General features: G+C 45.5%; 2 protein-coding genes across 2 annotated transcripts in view; one reads left to right on the top strand and one right to left on the bottom strand.

Moving 5' to 3' along the window:
* The first annotated feature begins 6,799 nt into the window (after positions 1 to 6,799).
* On the top strand, positions 6,800 to 12,912 carry BET1 (Bet1 golgi vesicular membrane trafficking protein). Its single transcript, XM_014940223.1, has 4 exons — positions 6,800 to 6,985; positions 10,013 to 10,122; positions 11,087 to 11,143; positions 11,645 to 12,912. Exons 1-4 carry the CDS (start codon positions 6,967 to 6,969, stop codon positions 11,798 to 11,800), a joined length of 342 nt encoding a protein of 113 aa, XP_014795709.1. The 5' UTR covers positions 6,800 to 6,966; the 3' UTR covers positions 11,801 to 12,912.
* Positions 12,913 to 13,366: 454 nt separating this feature from the next.
* Positions 13,367 to 23,613, bottom strand: part of LOC106886938 (probable acyl-CoA dehydrogenase 6) — a 51,482-nt gene continuing 41,235 nt past the window's right edge. Inside the window, exons 6-9 of the mRNA XM_014940229.1 lie at positions 22,785 to 22,958; positions 18,398 to 18,559; positions 18,107 to 18,257; positions 13,367 to 14,136 (exon numbers count right to left, since the gene is read on the bottom strand). Of these exons, the coding sequence (XP_014795715.1) occupies positions 14,046 to 14,136; positions 18,107 to 18,257; positions 18,398 to 18,559; positions 22,785 to 22,958 (578 nt within the window). The 3' untranslated portion in view covers positions 13,367 to 14,045. The remainder of the gene's footprint in view (positions 14,137 to 18,106; positions 18,258 to 18,397; positions 18,560 to 22,784; positions 22,959 to 23,613) is intronic.

The following is a 23,613-nucleotide window of genomic DNA, read 5'->3' as shown; positions in this document are numbered from 1 at the left end:
TTTTTGCATGAGAGAAAACATTCTGAGAATGAAAAAATACTTTTCCAAGGGAAAAGGTTGGGCAGGAGGGATGTGCCCCCCCTGCCCTTTGGCAGACATTAGCCTGGTCTCCTCTCCCCGCGCCGGTGCAGCTCAGCGGAGTCTCCAAGCGATGCTTTTCCATCCAGGTGGAGCCCAATGATGCTTCTTCCCAGCACCACTGAGCCAATCCCACCCGTTCTTACACTCCTCCTCTTGCACGCTGTGGTTCAGGGTGATTTGCATAAAGCATTTCCATTTTCAGGAGGCATTTATGAAGTCATTTCCATAGCTGACAACTGCATTTCAGTGAGAGATTCAGAGCGTGGCTTCTGGTCTCCTGCTAATTGAGGTTAGAAAGGCATTACTGATGTAAAAATAACCACGATATCCTGCAACTCGGTACAAACCTGCTAATAATTCAGCTCCGGAAAGAAAACAATCTTTTTCATATTTTCTTCTTAAATGTCATTTAAAGTCCTCATTTGTATTCCACGAAATAAAATCTTAACTGTCAGTGTGTTATGGTCTCCCAGTCAGAGTTTCAATTGTTTTGGTGATTGTTCACAGTGTATGTAACAATTTGATTTGACTTTAAGTTGATGTTCTCCAGTTTGAGAAAAAACAAGCTCTTAAAAGACTGCAGATGAACAGTTGAACTGTTTTTAATATCTTGGCTAGAATTTTTACGATTAAAGTTCTCATGCAATATTCCTGAAAACCAGGTTCATACAAAGCAGTTCACTGGAGAACCTCAGAGTTAAGCTGTAGCAATTCATCTCATTAACCTCTTCACTAATAGGTGGCAAAAGTGAATCACAAAAGATCATTTTCTCATTTTCAGATGCCTGTGATACAGACACCAGAGGATTCACGAGGCTATAGGGTGTCTGGGAAAGGTGTTGTGCCTCTGTATGTGACCCCCGTGATGTACCCTGTCATCTGACTCTGTTGTGATGCAAAAAAATGATCATTCCTCTCCCGCTGACTCTGTGGGAGGAATCACATCTTCCTGCATAACCTGCACGATGGATCGGGTCATTTCACTCTTCTGTCATGCAAATAGTGGACATTCTTCTTCCACTGACTTTGAATAATACTTTTCCTTCTTAAGCTGCATTTTAAGGCATTAGAGCATATTAGTAAAAATGATTAAATAAGCCTCTTAACATCTTGGCAAGAAATTCATGTTTTAGTGACAGGGAAACAGAAGAACAGGGATGTTAAAGATTTGGTTCCATCCCAGAATTCATTTTGCGAGTTTAGAATCTAATTATCTTCACTCTCCGTCCTGTGCATCACTTTCTAGCCACAATTTCTGAGCCAGCACTGAGCACCGGCTGGTGGACCTGGCACCAAGAGGCAACCCCTCAATGGGCCGGTGGGCCTCAAGACATCCACCACAGGGTGCAGGTTTGGTGAACTTGAACTGGGGTTAAATGGGGTAGGAACACTTTCATCCTGTAGGTCTCTAGACCATTTGCTTAACAAGAAGCCCACGGGCACAGAGGATTCTGGTTACTGTTCAATTATTAGTTGACGAGTCTGGCTTGTATCCATACCGTAGATGTTTGAATGTGGTGGCATAAATGTGTAGATTGTTATTTAATTCTAACTCATACAGCACATCCCTTCTGACCATACAAGTGACAACGACTTTTCACACTATTTTCAAGCAAAGATTACTTCTGTTGGGGAATGGGCCATGGGAAATGGAATCTTTCCTCATGGTGCACCACAAAACATAACCTAAGTTTGCTTTCATCTACATTTACAGAAAACCATGAAAAGAACCCATGACTTTTAATTCAGAAATATGATGATCCTTTCTACACTATAATTAATGATCCTTTCCACACTATAATTACTTCAGTCTTTGATCCCATGGCATAAAAATTGATGACATTTTGTTACTGTCTTCATTAAAAGCTGGATAAGGTGCTCAGATTTTCAGTGCCTTAAAAGAGCTTTTTCTTAGAAGTGCATTGATGCATCCTTATGGAGAACAACGTTACACTTTCTTCCCAGTTGCTTCACTGAATCTGGCAAACAATATGAATACAGAAATTAAATATATATTCTTGGGGCATAATGTAGTGCTGTACAGAAACACTGAGCCACCACCGTGCGGGAAGCCACGTCACCCCATTAGCACCACGCTCCGGTACAGGTAATTAGCCCGGCTGCCGCATGCCGTGCCACAGCCTACGAAAATCATCTTTATAAAGGTGCTACGAACGCATAATTTACTTGTACTGGTCTTTCTGGAAAACAAGGGACTTGCAAGAGCTTTTGCAGATTTATGTTCAGGCATTAGCTTCTCTAATTAGTCATCAAATAAATTGGTTTGTGCATGATTTGTTGACCTATGAGAAAACTAAAGAGATTAAAGAAGTACATGATGTTGTTTTGGTTTGGGTTGGGTTTTATATATTTTATTATTATTATTATTATTATTTTATTTTTTAAGTAACTCTCCAGTGGCCAAGCCCAAAGCCAGCTCCAGCACCCAGGAATCCTGACTCACAGTCTCAGTTTTTGCCTTGCTGGACGGGAACCAGGGACGACGTCTGCCCCTTTGGTCCTGAGAAACGTGCTGTGGGACGATGCTCTGCCCCGATACAGGGCTGCAAAAGAGAAATACCTCTCCCCACACTGAAATTTGTTTTTGTTGAAGTCTGGTTTTGTTGAATTCTCTATTTTGACTGGTGAAAGCCTTTCCCACATGTCTGAAAGGTCAAAATAACAGAACATAAATCATCAAATTACTGCTTAATTGCACCTTAGGAAGCACTGGAACTGTATGCTCCATTCATCCCAGACATTTGTTTTACTGAAATGAAAAATTACTTTGACTTCCACTTTTTATTTTAAATGTATTAGTCCTCCTCTTTAGACATTAGAGTTATTAATGCTCAGGCTGCTGCAATGGCTCTGAATCCTTATCACTCATTCCGCTGATATTATTACCCAGTCAAAGCTGACATCAGAAACGGTGCCTTAATATTAGAGAGAGAAATCATGACTGGAATTATTCATAGATTACACAGCACACGCTACTTGGGAGACAAAGAAGCAGCAGAGCTGGATTTTTTTTTTAATAAAAATGTATAGCCTGATCCAAAATCAATACAAAAATTCCCCATGACGAGTAAATTTTGACTGTAGCTCTGTAGGGAGATTTAGGAGGGAGACCAGCCGCGGTGTGCGGAGCCTCCCTTCTTGATTTTGGTGTGATTTAACAAACAGCACTGACAAGAAACCTATAAAAATACAGCAGAGATTTGTGTGGGGGTGTGTTCCGTGCAGAATCAAACAAGAGATGGAGCAGTTCATGCTGCCTAAAAGTAACTAATGGAGAGAATAAGCAGATTCACAGTCTTTATCAACGACAATTAAGTCAATAATAATTATATTTGAATTATATTATCCATGAGCTAATACAAAGCTCAATACTTCCCAAACACAACTGATATCAGGAAGGAGAAAGTTAATACATTTCACTGTTAATAAATTTTTAAAAGTGCTGTAAAGGTGAAAAAGGCTGTACTTTCTTAGGAAGTGCTTCCTGCTGATGCAGCCATGGGTATTGCTTCTCCTTCCCCCGAGAGTCCTTCACTGCTCACACATCTCTGACCAACCGACCTCCCCGAGAACCTCCTGTGGGACATTTACTGTGACTGGAAACACCCAATGATGCTGAAACCAGCGAGAAGAAAACAACATGGAACACGTTACAGCCACCACTAGATAGAAACATACTCTGCCAATTTTGTTCTGAGCTGTAAAATCTTATTATGAGTTTACACGATTCCTCAACCTGTAACCGTGTACACACGCAGAGCTGTGAGATGGGAAGTATTTATAAGTAATAAGTGGTAAATAACCTGTGAACCTGTGCATGGAAAGGCCTCGGAGGACTGGGCAGGGGGAATACAACTCCATGTGTCCAAGGAAGCTCCCCTGATCACTAGCAACAGCTTTGATTAAAGGGAAACAGGAGTTCCCAGAGTCTTGCACAAGTGTCCTCTTGGTTACCTTCTAAGAACAACAAAAGGCTATTTTGGCAGATAGCTGGTAAGGGTCTTATTAAAGGAACATCATAAAAAACATGAATGTCGTTTGAATACACGATGAGATGAGATGAGATGAGATGAGATGAGATGAGATGAGATGAGATGACTCCAAACCTTACGCCAGAAAGAAGTTGCCATCTATGATGGAAGTGCATTAGGACCAGAAACTGCCACGGATCTCTCCTTACAGGATTTGATGAAGTTTTGCATCCTTTTGGTTCTGATTGGTTTGTCAGTCCTTGCAGTGATTTACGTCCGTTCTCATCATTAAAGAACTTGAACAAGGCTTGCACACACTATTCCGCTTGTGACTTGCCCGATTGATTCTCTGTGTGACAGCCCAGGTGGCACCGAGCAGCCGCTGTGACCAGCCCCTTCAGCCACTCAAAGTCTGAGGGAAGGTGGGGTTCCCCACGGCATTTCCCCATGGCGGGGCTCTTTGGAGAACAGCAGCAGGAAGAACAGGCTGGAGACAGCCTGAGCCCGGGGTTTTGTCAGCTTTCAGGGCACGGGAGGCCACACCTGAGAGATCTGAGCATTTCCATTTTGTTGGAAATGGAGCACTTTGAGGGCTCTGATTTGCTAAACAGCATCAGAATAAACCAGGGTATTGATGAAAGATGCCGAGATTGCTCCTTTCTGAAGATACCGAATCCTAATTAAAAATATTCTCTAATCTAGCTCCCCTTCTATGTGGCTAATGTATTACTTCTATTTGGAAATGTCTCGTCAGCTGTTACTTAATTGCACAATGAATCAAGATTGAACCAGCAAATATTGTTTTTTTTTAATAATTGAAGCTTACTGCTTAACAAAACAGTGATTGAAGTATTTGATACTAATGTAATACCATGCAATATCAGCTTTTCAACTCCCTGCTGACGCCCGTGACTCGTTAGGCTGTTTTCACAGCCTGTAATTGTTGAAAGCAGCAAGTGAATCATGACGACTGTGAAAACCTGTTTATCAAACATGTAAGAACACTGACACTCTGGTTACTTATTTAATGATTCAACGATAATCATGTCACTATTATTATCATGTTAATAGGATTCCTGGGATTTCAGTTGTGTATTGGAAGTTTGATTATGCAGGGTCTTTTCAGACAGCTTCCCTGGGTTTTTATTGCTTTTGTGATGGAGCCATGAAGTAACCTACTAATAAAATAGATGGGCTCTTTGCTACGTAAATGTATTCAGATTGTTTAATTGGAGACAGTAAAGAGAAGTGAAAAATGGTGCAGTGGTTGGACAATTGGTAGGACATGTGGGACACCCCTTTTATAAAAGATCTCTTTGGAAAAAAACAGAAGGAGCAATTGTTCATTAATATTAATATTATTGCTGACTACTCGTTGAGGCTTCCAGGCAGGAAAAAGGGCAAATGCTCAGGAAGAGCTGGAGCCAAACCTGGTGACTGGGCTCACAGACCCAGGGACCCGGCCAGAAAGCCAACGGGAGGACCATTAATCACACCAATAGAAAAACTGCATTAATTTCACAGATTCAGCCTGTGAAATGATAAATACGAGTAAAAACAATCAATGGACATAAAACATAACCACAGTGAATGTTAGCGATACAGCTGAGCTCTGTGCCCAGCCTCTGCTGTGAGACAGAACTGCCATGTCATTACTGGAACGTCAGGAGAAGTATAAAATTACATTTTGTATGGGGCACTTTCAGTGTACGAAAAAAATAGAAATTTAAAATGGATTTGAAACATTAATCATGTCAGTTTCGCTTCCACACTTTGCTATAAGAAACCGAAGAATTAGACATGTTATTTATAAATTATGTGTAGACTCAATATGTTATTTCAAAACATCCTAAGTAGACTATAAACAAACACTGTGAGTTGTGAAGTCCTCACCTTTGGCTAATTTGGATTTTGTTTTTCAAAAACCTTAAGTAAAAATGAAAAATGAGAACCATAACAATGAATTATAACTGCAGTCCTAGTGGGGAGATGTACTTTTTTTAACCTATTTATGGCTAAATTCGTACTTATTAAAAAATGGAACAAGAGTCATAGGGAGGGGGAAAGAACGGTGAGAGAGTATGCAAATATTTTCATATAGCAATGCCACCAAATGTAATCATTTTCCTGGATGATGTATGAAAAAAAAAAGTAAATAAAATTATATATGATAATGAGAGACTCAGCCCAGCTGTTACTGAGAGACATTTTTCTACTGCCTCAATTTTACTCTCTGGTTATTCAGGGATGGCACAGGGATGGAGCTGCTCCACCAGCACCCGCTGCAGCCGGTGGCCGGGCCCCCACCTCCTGCCGACCCCCCGAAACCACGGCCCCAGGGGGCAGCCGCAGGAAAGGGGCACTTTGGGCTAAATCACGCCGGGTTTGGTGCCAGCGAGGCCCAGGCACAGCGCTTGGGCCGCACGCTCTGCCCCCCTGTCCCCCCAGGCACAGCGCTTGGGCCGCACGCTCTGCCCCCCTATCCCCTGAGAAACGCCACGCTGGGTCAGTGCCCTGGGCTGCTGAGGGAGGCCCTGCAGGCACCGTGCTCCAGCCCGGGAAGAACCGCGTCCCCCGGGGCTGGAGGCGGCCTCCGTCCGGGACCCAGCCGCCGGGGCCGGGCCTCCCCTCAGCCCCGCCGGGGCGGCGCGGAACTACAGCTCCCATCAGCCCCCGCGCGCCGGCGCGGGCGCCGCCGTACCCAGCGTGCCGCGCGGCGGGAGCGCTGTCGTGGCGCTCGGCGGGTGAATGAGGCGGGCGGCCGAGCCGCAGCCGGGCCGGGGCCGCCCCGCACAGCCCCGCTTCCTTCAGGCGCGGCGGGTGCGGGGGTCGCTCCCGTTCTCCTCCTAATCCTCCTCCTCCGTCTCCTCCCTCGGCAGCTCCGGGCACGGCCATGAGGCGCGCGGGGCTGGGTAAGCGCGGCCGCTCTGGGCGGCGGGGCCTGCAGCCGCCTGTGTCACCGCCCGGCCTGGCGGGGCCCTGGGCCGGTGCTGGAGGGGGAAAGGGGGACAGAGAGGGGCGAGACGCTCCTCCGGGCGGGCCGGGGCAGCCTGTGCTCCCGTGTGGGAGCCGCTGCCGGGGGCGGGTGGGCAGGGCCGGGCGCTCCGGGGGTGTCTCTGGGAGCGAGGGGCTGTGCCGGTGGGCTCAGGCCTGCCGCGGGGCTCGGGGTCGGGTGGGAAAGGTGTTGTGTCCGTTCCCCCGCTTCTGTCTCTGTTTTTCCTGCCCAGCTGGGCCTAGGGAGCGGCACTGGGATTTGTATTTGTGGTTGTGAATGGTTCAAACACAGCGTTAATTTGAGCCCTGTTTCCATGGATGGACAGATTTGTCATTCTTCAGTCAAGTCCTTTCCAAATTCTTAGTTGTTTTTTAAATTTTAGTACTTCTGTGTGTCTTTTCCTGCTATGTTTGGGAAAAAACCCACCCAGCTGTTGTCAGTTTATTACAACTATAATCTGATGCAAAGGCAGAAATCTCTGCGGTTCCTGCAGAGTGCTCCGGGAAGCTCAGGCCCTGTTTGTGAGCCAGCAGGTGACTGTAAACTTGGTGACTATAAACTTTGAACTCCCGTGTCATGTCCTAGAATTATGTGGGTGCTGTGACCTCACTGTTACCTCACAACTTTGGTAATGTTTATGCCTCGGAAATTTATGACTGAGTTCTGGTACTTCTTCCTAGACAGTGAATGTTTTGGGGCTGATCAATGCCATGTGGCTAATCCAGATGTGTCTGTAACACCACCCTACATTTACGTCTACACTTTCCATTTGTGTTGCGTAATAGCATTTTCACAAGATAAAGCAAGTCTTGGATACACTTCTTACTAGATCAAGAGAGATGTTGGGATGTTTATCATACAAAGATGGGCATTTGATAACACTTAGGCCTTCAGTCCTTGTCTTTGTTAGGCTGAAGTCTCGCTCCTGGCTATGACCTCGGGGGGTTAGACCGAAGGCCACCCAGCTCAGGGGGCTGTTTGTGAAAAAGCGAGCGATGGATGCTTGTGGAAGGAGTGCAGGGGAAAGAGCACACCTTCTCTCAGTATGTATCTGGTAAACGATGCCTTAAGGAGCATCCTGAAACAACTTAAACAATCTGCTGGGAGGTCAAGCAGAAGACTTAAATGTCTGTTATGACCATTGCCAGCTGCAGAATTTGCTGCTTCCCCTTGACATTTCATGTCAGTCTAGAATTCCTTTTATTTAGTAGGCTGGAGAAAGAAGTACCAGTGCTTCTGCTGTAGGCACCAGCTACCTGGGAGCTCTTTTTTAGCCTGTGATGATGAGGTGGCCATGTCCATATGACACGTCCTGTCAATGGACAGTGTTGCAGGAGAGCCCACAGAACTGCTGTGCTGAAGTTGCTGTCCTTCCTGTAAAACAGCAGGAGCCAGGCTTCTCCCTGGTGCTTCCTGTTAAGTGCACAGAAGTGGCTCTGCCTGTTTAGAAGCATCCACATCTGGTATGAATGACAGAGCCTGTGTAATAATCATAGTTAGGGTATTTTGGCCTGAAGCTGTATGGTATATTAACTTATAAACATACTCAAAACTGTGCGTCACTTCGTAGGAAGTACTGTATTGAAATGTGTTTGTTTGTAAAAATCAGAGGGAACAATCCTCACTCTAAGTGATGTCATTTAGTCACCTTTTTACACTTGGCTTTGCTACTTTTGATTGGGGGGGGTAACTTATTGACCCTTGCTGTGATGAAATAGAAACATACATTTCACCCAGTCTCGTTGAGAATTTGTTGTTAGATTAATTCCTAGAATAACATTTAAACAGCTTATAAGAACAAACTAAAAAATTGTCATTACTTACACTTAAAGAGTAGCTTTATGGGTTAATACAAAATTACATCTATTATGAAAGTAGCATCATAATTCCCTCTTTTAAAATCTGAATACGATGTGTGCCAAGCACACTGTGAAACTGTTTGAGACGGAGCTTTATCTGTGAATGCGATTGGTGTCTCTATTCTCTCCATTTTTCCTTGGAAAAGAAAAAAAAGGTACTCAAGCACAAACATCTTAAAATTGCATTGAAGAGGAATCAACCAAAGGCATTTAGGCAATTTTAGTGTGGCATTCCAACTAGCTCTATAAATACTGATTAATGTAATAGGTGGATTGATAGTTGAATTAATCTAGAAGGATCTTTATCATAAAGCTTATAATAGTTCTTTTCTGTTTGCTTTTCTCAGTCTTGGTCTCTCTTTGGTTTCAAATCCTTGATTTGAGGCCTAAGACTGAATTTTTGTCTAGACAGGGCCTGGCTTTAATTCTCCTTTGGCCAGTCTGCTGTCCAGCTGTTGTCTGCAAAGGTCTTTATTAGAGGTCGGGCTCAATGTGTGGAGCTGAGGAGCTTTCACTCCCTCCTGCTCTGCTTCCTCTGCAGTCCTGAAGCTCCAGCACCTGAAAAGCAAAGGCAAGAGTGGGGCCAGAACCACAGAATGGTGGCAGAAACGGGGCCTGGCTCCTCCTCTGAGGTCTTGTTTGTAGAGAAATACATGTAAGGATCAGAGTATCTTCTCCCCTTCCAATGTGGGTGTGATCAAGTGTCTGTCTTTGTTAGAGAACCATCTCAGCTTTCCTGCCTTGAGTTGGCTTTTACTGCTGGATGTGGTGGCCTCAGTGCTCCCGTCACATCTCCATGGGATGCCTGGGCTGATTTCCATAGAAGTCATCTGAAAACAGTGTGGGGCCAAATTTTATAGGAGTTACTTAAAACCGTTCCTTGGTTTCCTGCCTTTGATTTGCATATTGAAAGAAAACCTACGCATTTGAAAAAGGTTGCATCTCTGTCTCAGGAACAAGTGGTGACTCTTCCTGACTGCTGAGGGTACCGTTAAGGGAAGGCAATTCTAATGGGAAGTGTGTTTTTCCACGCGTGAGGAGCACTTGCTCCAGTGGTGATTTCTGTCTGACTCCTGTGTTTACAGGCGATGGAGCTGGCAACTATGGCTACACCAACAGCGGGTACAGTGTTTATGAAGAAGAGAATGAAAGGCTGACAGAAAGTCTGCGTACAAAAGTCAGCGCCATCAAATCAGTAAGTGTTTCATTACAGTGAAATGTATTGAATTAAATTATAGGGACCAGTCAAGCAGTAGAGTTGAGCTGACCCTCACTTGCCTACTTGACCTGCCTCCTTGTCCCGCTGTGCCCTCGCTGTCCATGGCACAGAGCAGGAAGGAAGAGACGGGTTCACAAAAGCAGTTCCCATTTTCAGGCTGCAGGAACTTGTCAGAAGAGCTTTGTTCCAGGTTATGGGGTTGGCTCTGCAGCGCTGCCTTAGGAGGGCTGCTCAGGGGGCTCCACTTGGAGTTTGAGGGCTGACAGAAAGTCTGCGTACAAAAGTCAGCGCCATCAAATCAGTAAGTGTTTCATTACAGTGAAATGTATTGAATTAAATTATAGGGACCAGTCAAGCAGTAGAGTTGAGCTGACCCTCACTTGCCTACTTGACCTGCCTCCTTGTCCCGCTGTGCCCTCGCTGTCCATGGCACAGAGCAGGAAGGAAGAGACGGGTTCACAAAAGCAGTTCCCATTTTCAGGCTGCAGGAACTTGTCAGAAGAGCTTTGTTCCAGGTTATGGGGTTGGCTCTGCAGCGCTGCCTTAGGAGGGCTGCTCAGGGGGCTCAACTTGTAGTTTCAACAGTCGTCCCAGGAAATGGAAAACTGCTACTTACACTTCACCAGATCTTGAATTTTTGAAAGTTCATGCAATAATTCTAATAAGGAATTCCCTGTTGATGGAGACAAGGGGAGGAGGAACATCGAGTACCTTCTGTGACTTTCCAGACTCATCCAGTCAAGTGACAAATACTTACTTCCCTGATGGTTATTGACAGAATAATGTCATGTTATTTTGGTGTTTGAAAACACCAGGTACTGTTCTCACACTTTACCTGGGGAAAAGCTAGTCAAGTCAGGGATTTTAGACTGATTTCTCTCATCTTTGTGATTACTCACATTTAATACTTCTTGGGTTTGTTTTTGTTTTTTTTTTATAGCTCTCCATTGAAATTGGAACAGAAGTTAAAAACCAAAATAAGATGTTATCAGAAATGGTAAGTGTTTAGTCACTAACTTTCTTTAAATATGGGGCAGGATTAAGAAGTCAGTAATGGAAAGCACTGGAACATTGCTATTGAAATGTTGACTGTAAAATATGACTAATTCAGCAGCAATATTTCTGTTCAGAAACAGAAATACTGTCAAACGCATTACTTCCAAGCCAGAACCAAGGTCTTTCTACTGCAGATATTACCACTTGTTTTCAATTAGCAAAAATATAGTATTATTAAAAAGGCAGTTCTATATTTGAATGTATTTAAGAATAGAAGAGGGAAGCAAAAACCAAGGGATTCATAAATGCTTTTTTTGCTTGCATTCACCTGGATAAATGGGCGAAAGTTTCTCCTGGTTAATTGTCTGAAACTGCCTCTGACATAACTTTAGTTACAGAAAAACAGGGAAGACTAAACTTGGCAAGCTTTAGGGGTGAGCTTTTTTGCCTCAGGGTAATGTGTTTTTTGTTGTTTTATTTGTTTGCTTGTCTTTAAACATAGGATAATGACTTTGACTCTGCGGGCGGACTGCTGGGCGCGACCATGGGCAGGCTGAGGATGCTGTCCCGGGGCAGCCAGACAAAGCTGCTCTGCTACATGATGCTCTTTGCATTGTTTGTTTTCTTTGTGATATACTGGATAATTAAACTGAGGTGATGCATGGTACCGGCGGTTTAGATTGTGTAATTTCAACTATAAAGCAGTCTTAATTAATGAAGACACTGATCTAAAGCGGCACATTCTGTTGATAAAACCCAATGAAATTGTTGTGAATTGCATTAACTGTTAATGCAATGTTATATAGAGTTTTCTTAATGTAGCAGAATTTTTCCCATCATCCCCTGTTTTGGGGGGATTATTCATAAATATGCAGGAACTGCTAGCATAGTAGGAGGTTTTTTTAGGGGAAAATAGTTTTTAGAATTGATTTAAAAAATGCAGAAAGCAGTGGTTGTTTGGATACGAAGTAATTGCAGAATTACAAGACGTTTTCTTTCATTCTGCTTTTCACTCTGGGCCATGCTCTAAATTAGAGCTCCAGTTTCAGGCATACAGTAATTCCTAGGTTGCAAAAGAACGAGGAGTACTTGGATCTTTCTAAATTGGTTTTATCTGTGCGTTTTTAAAAGGCTGGCCTGAAGCTAACAAATGTGATAGTGGTATCCCCAAGAATTATTTCTGTGGCTAGGTCTGATAGTGTACATGTTTAAGTAGCTTAAACTGTGTGTTTTGGGGAGAAGTTACTTAAAACTGGATTATTTTTTTTTAAATGTGACGAATCATGCTTATACATCTACTGTTTTAAGCAAATGCCTTTGATCATTGGGATCAACCAATATGGACACAGTACAAATGTTTTTCTTTATATTTAAAGTATCTAAAACTTAATGATTCCATTGAATCACTAGAACTTTTATCATTAATATGTTTACCTTTCAGTCTGTGATGATCCGTAAATCTACACTGCATGATGTCTGAAATATGAGGTTAGGTATTTTGAATTTTATATTAAAGTATATTATGATGCACCTTTTGGGGGTGCTGTCATATTAAGGATTTTTATTTTGAAGACTTAGCTTTGGCTCACTGAATAGTTTCTAATAGTTGAAGCTATTACACTGCTGAGTTTAACCTTCAAAAATTTAAGCTTCCTGGATATTGAAATTGTATCTACAACTTTTGAAAAATTTTTCTAGAAATACTGTATAACACGTTGCCATTAACAACTAATTACAAAGTAACAAATAAAGTGTCCTGTAGTATTCTAACTAGTGTTGTTTACTAGTGTTACTAGTGTGTCCTGTAGTATTCTAACTAGTGTTGTTTATCTACATTCTTTTCTACTGTAAAATACCAGTGTATCTTTTTGGAAATAGTGCAGCATTTAAGAAGAAAAAGGGGTGATGCAGCTGGTGGTGTGGCCGATGTGTTTCCTGTCTGTTCTGGGAAACATTTGGGGGGGTCCTTAGGTCTCGACAGAGCACACATTGGTCAATGAGTTCTCCTAGTCCTTCAGAGCACGGATAAAACTAACAGGATCAAACCAGATGAAAAGGTAATTAATGCAGAACAGGAACTAGGTCTTCTCCCCCATTTTTTGTGTCACCAAGCACTGCAATTTTGAAAGGACTTAATACACACTTCTACTTTGCAGTGACTGTGGCACAGAACATAAATTGCACCATCTCATTTAAGTAATAACACACAATTTTTATACTAATATGATTTTTAAAATATTTTTCTTTAATAATTGCACATCAAACACGATACCTTGCTGCTGAACTTCAGGCCTCCAAAAGCTTCAGGTACAATTAAACAGTTATTTGTAGAATTGTACAAATAAAACCCAGCCCCACTCCCACCCACCACCCAGCTCTGTAGGAGTCCATGTGAACCTGGCCAAGGTGACAGAGCTCATGTCAATGATTACTTGCTAAAATTCAAGGATAGGGCAGGTACCTGTAATCAACAGCCAAGTCACCATTCCCTGCCCTGTTCAAACACTGGAACAATCTCTGCCACAACGACTGATCATGAGAGCAAAGTTACCCTGGAATCAGCTCAGGCTCCTGGCGAAATCACAGCTCTGGCCACAGGGAAGTGTTGCTTCTTAATTGGTGGCTTAGATGCTTTCAAATGTAGATATACCTTGATTAAAGAAAACAATTTTTCTGGGTGCTTAGTGGGGATCACTAGACTCCCCCAAAAACGTAACCCACCGGAAAAAAGGAAAAAAAAATTCCTGCAGGAGGCCCCACGCATTCAGAGTGCTCCGTGCCCCCGAGGAGCAGTTCCTGGGCAGATCTTTCTGCTGATTTTCCCCGTGAGCCCAGCACTGGCTGCTCCCGGCCCCTGCGGCACCAGCCGGGCTCATGCTTCCTTTCCGAGGAGTGGAGAGGCCTCACTTGCTGGGAAGGATCTCCATGTACTTGCAGATGATGGACAGCATGGTCTCATCCGTGCCACCTCCTATGGACATCAGCCTCAAGTCTCTGCAGAAACACAAAGAGTGGTATCAGGTGGGGGCTACAACCGCTGGAGCAAGTACAGGGCTGCAAGTACCCCCTTATCCTCTGCAGTTAGTATTAGTTATTCCCCTCAGCCCTCGTGTTTACAGCAGCACATACACGGTGTGGACAAACGTGCTGTCGGTGCTGTAAATACCCTGCTGCTCATTCAAAATCAAAGGGCTTAAGGTATAATTTGGCACATCCACTTTTCAGATTTTTTTTTCCAAAAAATATCTTTAAACTTGGCGTAACTTTTCATCTTGAAACATCAAGTCTTACCACTTTGGGCTGGCACACAAAGCATCACAGGCTCTCCCCAGAGCCTGCTCAAATTACCTACACATTCTAATTACATACTAATGCCTACATGTACTAATTAGGTACAAATGCCTACATGTACTAATTAAGAGCTAATGCCAGTTGCCTGCAGAACACGTCACCCACTGCCTCCTCCTGGTGAGAGGGTCAGATCCTGCCTCCAGCACCCCTGGGTCCTGTGCCAAACCTGGAGGTGCCTAAACCTGCAGCTGAATTTGAGGGGGGGAGGGAGCCTTTGGAGGGCCAGCAGCAAAAAAAAAAAGTGCTGCAGCACTGAAACTTTGCCTAACTGTGTGGTAAAAAGAGTATTAGTGGGTCGGGACACGAGGTGTTGGAGAACTGTTTGGAGAAGGCACAATTTTCAGTCATGTTTTTTTGACTGACAAGCATCATCCTGGTCTCCCCAATGGGTACGTGAGGCCAGGCACGAGCCCTGGGGGTGTTCCATAGTCTAAGGGTACAGGATTGTTAGCAGTATAGAGTATTGTTACAGTATAGAGTATATACAGTACAGAGTATATACAGCTGCTCTGCTTTGAAAGCCAGTGGCTGCCCCCAGCTTGCTTACCTTCACCATGCAGCAGGTAAAGGAATGACACCCCATGAGTTACACTTGTGAGAACTGGCAGCAGTCAGACACAGCACATACAGCTTAGAAACAAGCTTAATTTAAAAAAAAGAACAAAAAAACAACCAACAACCCCCAACTTTTTTAAGGCAGCCAGACCAGCTCCTCTTGTAACAACTACCACGTACACCATTACTATCAAGATACATAGACCACTACCTGAAATTTTTTTAAAACTCCTGTTATGAAGTCTGAAAAACTGCAATAAACTTGCTACACGAAGTTTTCCTCCCCCTGGTCTCTCACAACCTGGGGTTTTCATAAAGGCTGTGGATTTGTTCAATAATTGATTTTTCCGAAGTCATGATTTCTTCCAGGCATTTCATCCAGTGGAGAGGAAAACAAACCAACCCCACTCCCGTCTGGCTCTCTCCTTCCCTGGAACCCTGCTACCAGGGGGAAGTCTGGAAAGTCTTATTGTTTTTCATATTGGCTTGTATTTTTCTATTAAACCCTTTGATATCTGGGATCAAAACGATTCTGTTTTTTTTTCAAACCCTGTCTCCTCAGAATCCCTCCAACTGAAAAGCAGACATTTAGGTGTGTGGAGCCAGCCCACGACAGGCACCTGCCCAGAGAAACAGCTCCTTTACACCTCCCAGAGAGCACTGTGCTTCAGAAACTCAGATGTTTTACACAGTTTAAAAGAGGGTTAAAACGACAGCCATGAATGAAGCCACTTGGCAGACCAGGGGGTTTCTGCCTCTTCTGTGTATTGTCTCCCGCCACCACTAATAGCTACAATTCCAAGCTGCGTGCACTGATCACGCCTGTGCTCCTTGGGGAATTCCAGCCTGACGGGTATCAAAGACTGACATTTCCTTGGAAACTTGGTAAGGATTATGCTGCAGAGACCTCCCTCTGCGAGGCGGGGTGTCCCGCTGCGCAGTTCCGCTGCCTGCAAATATCACCCCGTGACGCCAGCGCTTACTCAGGCTCTGGGACAAAAAAGAACGGCTTTAGGAAAGTCACTGCTTTGCTTATCATTACAGATTAACGGGATTCTGACGAACCTGTAGCTGTTTATTTAGGTAATGCTCTGCTGCTCCCTTCCTGGAGCAGTTACTACAGTTACTCAATAACGGAATTTCATTGATTCACAGAAAAGTTTTGGGCGTAGATACCGCACCACCTCTAGCCTCAACTCTAGTGTATTTTAGGGGCTGAAAGGTTTCTTCAGCCAGCTGGCAGAGCTCACACCGATGGGAAATACTCTGGATTTCTTCTCAGGAAAAATGTGACTGTGCTGGCGTACTCAGAAACCGCGCTGGAGTTCACACAGCAAAGCCTTGCCCAGAGTTAGCAATATTATACCAGGCTGGGAAATCTGAAGGCAAATCAGAGCTCTGTGAGAGCACACACACCACTCCGTACACATCCCTACCCCGTCACAAAGCGCCTCACGACACGGATTCATTCTGTTCAGCGTGCCCGCTGCAGGAGCGTGTGACAGCTGTATCATGGGGGACCACCGGCTGCTAATAGAGAGGCTGTGATAAAAATAACTAATAAACCCCGGGGTGGGTCAGCTGAAACCCAGCACGCACCGCAGCCTGCCCCTCTCCAGAAAACTTCAGGAACCTACAAGTCAAAAAGGTTGAGGATCTCTCTGACTCACCACACCTTGTTCATACAGTGCTATTAAAAAGAGAAAAGGTAACTCAACCTACTGAAAAGAAATACACTTTTTACAGATTTTTTTTTAAGTGTTCTACTCTCACTTTATACAGATACATTTACCAAAAGTTTCAATTAATTGAACCACCAATTTTGCTAACCTTTGATTAGGTATCATATATATAAGGGCTGAACTGAAATCATAGACTCATAGAATGGCTAGAGTAGGAAGGGACCTTAAACGCCCCCCAGTGCCACCCCCTGCCCTGGGCAGGGACACTTCCCAACACACCAGGTTGCTCCAAGCCCCCTCCAACCTGGCCTTGAACCCCTCCAGGGATGGGGCAGCCACAGCTTCTCTGGGCAGCCTGGGCCAGGCTCTCACCACCCTCAGTGTAAAAAATGCCTTCCTTAAATCTGGTCTAAATCCACCCTCTCTTAGCTTAAAGCCGTCCCCCCTTGTCCTGTCACAACAGGCCCTGATAAAAGGTTTGTCCCCATCCCTCCTGTAGCCCCCTTTAAGCACTGAAAAGCCACAATAAGGTCTCCCTGGAGCCTTCTCTTCTCCAGACAAAAATCTATTCCTGCAAGAAAACACCGGTTCCACATTGCTCCTTCTACAGAATACAAGACACCGGGGCCAGGATTTTCCTAACAGCTGCCGAGAAAACACTTTGCTTAGAGAGAATTTAGCTCTCAGCAGATATAGGGTAAAATTTGAAGGGACTTTGAGTTAGTTTGCAAAAAGGCCTCCGTACTGTGTTAATGCTCTGACAGCTTGCTGTGTGCAGCTCCACCTCCTGTGTGTCTCACACTTGTCTGCTGTCACTAGCCCGGGGGCACTGCTATCAGAAAAGACCACTTCTGTCAACCCCAGTTTCACCCATATCTTTGGGGGGAAAGACAAAGCTGATTTTCATTGGTTTGGGAAAAAAGCTTCTGTTTTGTTTCACTTCTGTTCTTGTAATCAAGACTACAAGCAAACAAAGAGCAAAGACCAAAAAAAAATAAATCCCTTGTTGGTAGGCTTCCCCTTTTCCCCTTGTCCTCCTGCCCGGCAGGTACCAGCGGGACGTGAGGGAAACCACAGAGTTTACTTCTTCCACCTGACATTCAGGGTGACCTGGGGGTGGTTCCAGCTACATGGCTGTCATGCAACACCAAGATTTGGCAAAGGAATAGTCAAATCACTCACACGTCACCCCAAAAGCAACAGGCCTGGGGATGCTGCTGCATCCACAAGGTCCACCAGGGACATTCCATTCCGCGGAGCAACGCCATCGGCAGTGGCTCAGTGCCAGCCCCTTTTCCAGTGGGTGATCTTTCAGTGGGACACCTAAGGCCAAATCTCAGTCCAGCCGGTTCCTTTCTCACCGCCCGCTCGCTCACCTGTAAAACCTGCTCACCAGAACCTCGCTGGTGAAGCCCATTCCTCCCCAAAACTGGAGGCAGCTGTCGGTCACCTCGCGGGCCAGCCGGCCGGCCTTCAGCTTAGCCATGGAGGCAAGCTTCGTCACGTCGTTGCCTTCCACATAGAGAGCTAAGGAAAAAGAATAATAAAAAAAAAAGGAATTAAAAAAGTAGTTATACAGACAGAGCCACCGACCCCAGCGTGCCCCCCTGGCCATCACCCCCGGTGTCCTGCCGCCGGAGGGTGTCCCTGGCGGGAGGAGAGCTCACCCACGGTGCGGTAGAGCAGGGAGCGAAGGAGCTCCACCTCGGTGGCCAGCTCGGCCAGGCGGAAATGCACGGCCTGGTTGTGCAGGACGGGCTGGGCAAACACCTTCCGCTGGCGGGTGTAGTCGATCGTTTCCCGAATTATCGTCTCCAGCGGCGTCAGGACTTGGAAGAAGCAAAGCACAAGAGAAGACGTAGGCTTAGTCAGACCTGTTCTTTTTTCCTTCTTGTTGAAAAACATCCCTTTTTTTTTTTTTCCACATTGCACAAACAAGACATTAGGTTTTCTAAAGTTATAAGAAAGATGGAGAGAGACCTTTTACCAGAGCCTGCTGTGACAGGAAAGAGCCACCAGTTTTAACGTGAAAGAGGTGAGACTGAGACTGAGCACAAGGAAGAATGTTCTGGGGTTGGAACTAGATGATCCTTAAGGTCCCTTCCAACCCAAACCATTCTATGATTCTAAGAACTTCTTTGGTGTGAGGGTGGTGAGAGCCTGGCCCAGGTTGCCAGGAGAAGCTGTGGCTGCCCCATCCCTGGAGGGGTTCAAGGGCAGGTTGGAGGGGGCTTGGAGCAACCTGGGCTGGTGGGAGGTGTCCCTGCCCAGGGCAGGGGAGGAACGAGATGATCTTTCAAGGTCCCTTCCAACCCGGACCACTCTGTGACGGCATTTCGAGCGATGAGCTTAGGTCTAACACAGCCAAGCCTCCCTGTGCAGCAAACATCAAGGCACGGCAGCGTGTTGTCAATACCCTGACTGCCCCCAGCCCCGTGACCGCACACAACACTTCGCCAGCCACAGAAGTACAGAGAAGTGCCATTCCTAACAGTGAAATTCACTTTCTCTGGGAACTTTCCCTGCCTCTGCCCTGTGCATTAGTTTCCCCTTTTGTCACACGATGCTCTCCACATGCTCAGACAAGCTTGTCCCCGCGGTTCCAAGTGACAGCAGAGGCAGGGGAAGTGGTGGGACGCGGGCTCTGCTGCGCAGCCCCCAGTTGTGAAAGCCCCGGGAGCTGCCAGATGCAGAACAATCTTTTCCTCCTACCTCCATCCAACTTAACAATTTTCCACTTGAAACTTCTGCCCACTGTAAACACATTTTGCCTTGCTACGTCCCCTCTCAAAACAAAAGGAAACCCATATGTTTTTCTTAGGCTGGGGCTGGTCGCTCTCCAGCGAGATGTACAGGGATGTCCAGGCTGAGCAATCTGTCCCTCACGGCCGTGCGTTGCCCACGTCAAGGGCTCTGTCATCCTCCTGGCTGTGACTCAGGGGTGCTCGTAAAACGGAGACTACGGGAGCAGAGAGAGGTCATTAGAAAAGCGTCGTTCTGCCCCCTCCCTCACACCGAGCTCCCCCTTTGCCTCCCAGTTAAGCAATTCACAAAAAAACCTGTTTGTGTTCCTGCCATAGCAACGTCCTCTTCCTGGGCTCAGGGCAACAGATCCACCCGGGGACGGTGCTCACCCAGTGTCACAACGAGTTTACCAGTGCCTTCTTCAGCGAGGCAAGGAACAGCCACTTGTACCAGTGTCTTTGCTAACGTGTCACTCGGAAGGAAAGACCACACCTGTGACCAAATTTTGCAGTTCCAGGAAATTAGTTTTCCGTTTATGTTTTAAATCTGTTTTACTGAAAATTCATTTTAAAAGGGAAAAAAAAAAAAAAAGGTGAAGAAGGAAGGAAATTCCCACACACGTTCTGAAATCTGGACAAAAAGAAGATAATTAATAAAGAAAGAGAAGGCTGGAACGCATGATATTTGATGCTAAAAATACGTAAAAATAACCAAACACAAAAAAAAACCCCAAAACCCCTCAAACACAGCAAAACAAAACAATGCCTGAAAAGGAAAGAAGAAAAAGAACAGCAGCCAACTGCTTCTGCCAAGTCTTAGGAAGCGGTGAAAGCGAGGATGCCAGGACCTGTCCCTAACATGTCTTGTTTGAAAGCAGAGTGATGATTTTCAATGTCACGTGAATAGTCATAGAACCGTAGAATTGCCTGGGCTGGAAGGGACCTTTCAGATCATCGAGTCCAACCATCAACCCAACACTGACACAAACCATCACTACCCCATGTCTCTAAGCACTGTGCCTGCCCAGCTTTTAAATCCCACCAGGGATGGTGACTCCACCACTGTCCTGGGCAGCCTCTTCTAATGCTCAATAACCCTTTCAGTGTGAAATTTTTTCCTAATATCCATCCTAAGCCTCCCCTGCTGCAGCTTGAAGCCGTCCTTCTGAGGACCAGAAGCGAGGACTAGTATCAGACATGCAGACTTCACCACAGACGTGCAGAGCTCTGTACACGCCGGCAGCAAATCTGAGCTTCAGCAAAACACTCGGGGTTGAAGGTACGTAAAACCCTGTGCAGGACTGGGAGTTAACAGCCAGATGTGGAAGTGTAACAAATCCCACCCATCAAGCACCTGGACCCCTTCTGAACATCCCTTTCACAGAATCACAGAATTGCAGTGGTTGGCAGGGACCTCTGGAGACCCCCCAAGTCCAACTCCCTGCCAGAGCAGGGTCACCCAGAGCAGGTCCCACAGGAACGTGTCCAGGGGGGTTGGAATGTCTCCAGAGAAGGAGACTCCACCACCTCTCTGGGCAGCCTCTGCCAGGGCTCTGCCACCCTCACAGCAAAGAAGTTCCTCTTCATGTTGAGATGGAACTTCTAATATTCAAGTTTGTGCCTTTTCCCTCTTGTCCTGTCCCTGGGCACCACCAAGAAAAGCCTGGCCCCATCTTCCTGACACCCACCCTTCAAGTATTTATAGGTGTTGATCAGATTCCCCCTCAGTCTTCTCTTCTCCAGACTAAAGAGACCCAAGTCCCTCAGCCTTTCCTCATCAGACGGATGTTTTAGTCCCCTCAGCATCTCTGTAGCCCTTTGCTGTACCCTCTCCAGCAGTTCCCTGTCCTTCTTGAACTGGGGAGCCCAGAACTGGTCCCAGTGCTCCAGAGTGCTTCCGCAGTACCTCAAGACTAAAACGACCCCAAGTCTTCATGCCCTTCCTGGACTGCTCATCCGGTTCCTGGCTCCCAGGGGTTGTTCTGGGCAAAAAGAAGAATTGAAACCTGGTGTCCTGTTTCCTGGTGGGGCAGAGTGACTGTGGGGTGGTTGTGCAAGGCTGGAGAGTACCGAGCTGCCAGTGGTTTTACCAGGAGTGACAGAACCTGCTGGGCTTGGTGCTTGGATGCTGTCAGCGCGCGTCACTTCTGCCTGGGGGCATGACTAATACCCTGGGCTGCTCTGCTGCCTGGGGAGCATCACTATAACCCAGCATTTTCTGACTTTTTTTAAAGTTTTGACTTTTTTTATGACTTTTTTTTAAAGCTTTGTTTAACTTTGACTTCAAACTGAGCACAAAAGCACGTGTCCTTGCCATCTGCGTATGCTTCGACTGAAGCAGGACCAGCAGCAGGACCACATCTCCTCACCCGGCTCTGCAGTGGCATCCCTTGCCAGTCCACCCTCCTGTTCTTTGCTAAAACTACTCACACTTTTACTATTTATCTCAGGCTGAACTAAGAATTTTGGCCAAAACCAAAGCTTTTTTTTTAAACCGTCTGAACTCTGAAATACTTGGTCTGGGATCAACCCACAACAGGGAATGATTTTTTTTTTAATTTGGTCACCGAATCAGAAAATCACTTCTGAGAGCTCCCGACTCCCCAGCCCCAGACAGCAACAGACGGGGTGTGCACAGGAACACCAACAGGGTGACATTATCTATACAACCCCACAATTTAGAGAGGAACAATCTCCTTTGCGTGAATCACATTATATTTAGGCTGAAAAGGGACAATCCAGTCTTGGATGTGGTTACTTGGAATATCCAGAATCCACAGAACTCAAACGTGCGGATTCAAGCACAGCCCGAGTTCATAGGAACAGGAACTCCGTGACAGCATCACTTCAGGGACAGGGATTTGGTGTGGTACCACTTCTGCCCAAAGGGTACAGAGGTAAAACATCTGCAAGACAGAGCTCTCACATCCTGTAAGAGCCTCTCCCTTACACAGCCACTACGTTAATTTGCTAAAATCCAGGATAAACATCAGAGGTGACTAAAGGAAAAGTCACTGTACTTCTGTTTCTTGCCAGTATTTTGACAGCCTTTGTACTGCATTTGTAGCAGACATGATATGATGCTGTATTTCCTTATCAGCAGAAAGGCACCAAGAAAAAGAAACAGGGCAACACCAGGCTCTGCGACGCCTCAACAAAGTGTTTCTGTATTTCAAGTTTTCCTGCAGAAAGGGAAGGTTGCCCGTACCCAGGTTACGACAGAAGGAGGTTGTCACAACTGACAAGGCAGGGGAAGTGCAGTTTGTCCTGCCAGGGGTGACCCTGTGTCCCAGCCCCAGCCATGACTTACCAGTGGCTACTCCCCACATACGCTCTTCTTGGAACTGCAACATCTGGTAGGTGAAACCCTTCCCTTCCTCCCCGATGAGGTTCTTCCTGGGCACCCGGACGTCTTCAAAGAAGATCTGAGCCGTGTCCGACGACCTCATGCCCAGTTTGTCAATCTTCTTGGCAACGTGGATGCCTGAAGAGAAAGGGGTATTAGAAAGACACAAGAAGTAGAAGCGCTACGTACAAGCACAGCATTTTAAGAAAGGAAAGTTTGCATATGGGAAGGGATGTGACAAGACTACAGTGAAACCTACCTTTAGGAAAAACCTAACCGTATCCTGGAATTTAAGAGTAAAGTGGCCCACATCCTATTTTTAAGAGTTTTTTCCATTTTATTTAATTAGCAAAGCAGGAACCGTAATTGTAAAGGTCCCACTTTTCTTTATGTCCCCAAATAATAATTGTTTCCTAGTAGTAATAGTCTTATTTCACATCTTGAAACAATGCAATGTTTATTTGCTTATGTTTGATTTTTCATGCACTGTAATAAAGTTCTGGAATTGAGTTTAGGGGTATTTGCTGAGTGCCTGCACTGCCGTGAAACAGTAGAGCAATATTTAATAATGACAAAAACAGAGCTATGTTTAAGCTGCAGCTAGAGAATTTCTGCTCCTTGGAAATCCTCTTCCTTTCCTCCCTTCCACACTTACCCTCCCCTTTCTAGCCTGTCCCACAGAAGAGAGGGATTATAATCACCCCACATTGCTGCAAAACACACTGATTACACCTACCAAGTCAATATACATAGAAAAACAGTCCTCTAAATCAGCATGTATGTCTTTGCAGAA

This window comes from Calidris pugnax, unplaced genomic scaffold (genome assembly GCF_001431845.1).
Source record: "Calidris pugnax isolate Ruff unplaced genomic scaffold, ASM143184v1 scaffold76, whole genome shotgun sequence".
Taxonomy (NCBI): Eukaryota; Metazoa; Chordata; class Aves; order Charadriiformes; family Scolopacidae; genus Calidris; species Calidris pugnax.
The sequence above is the reverse complement of the archived record's forward strand: the minus strand, read 5'-3'. Positions and strand labels throughout refer to the sequence as shown.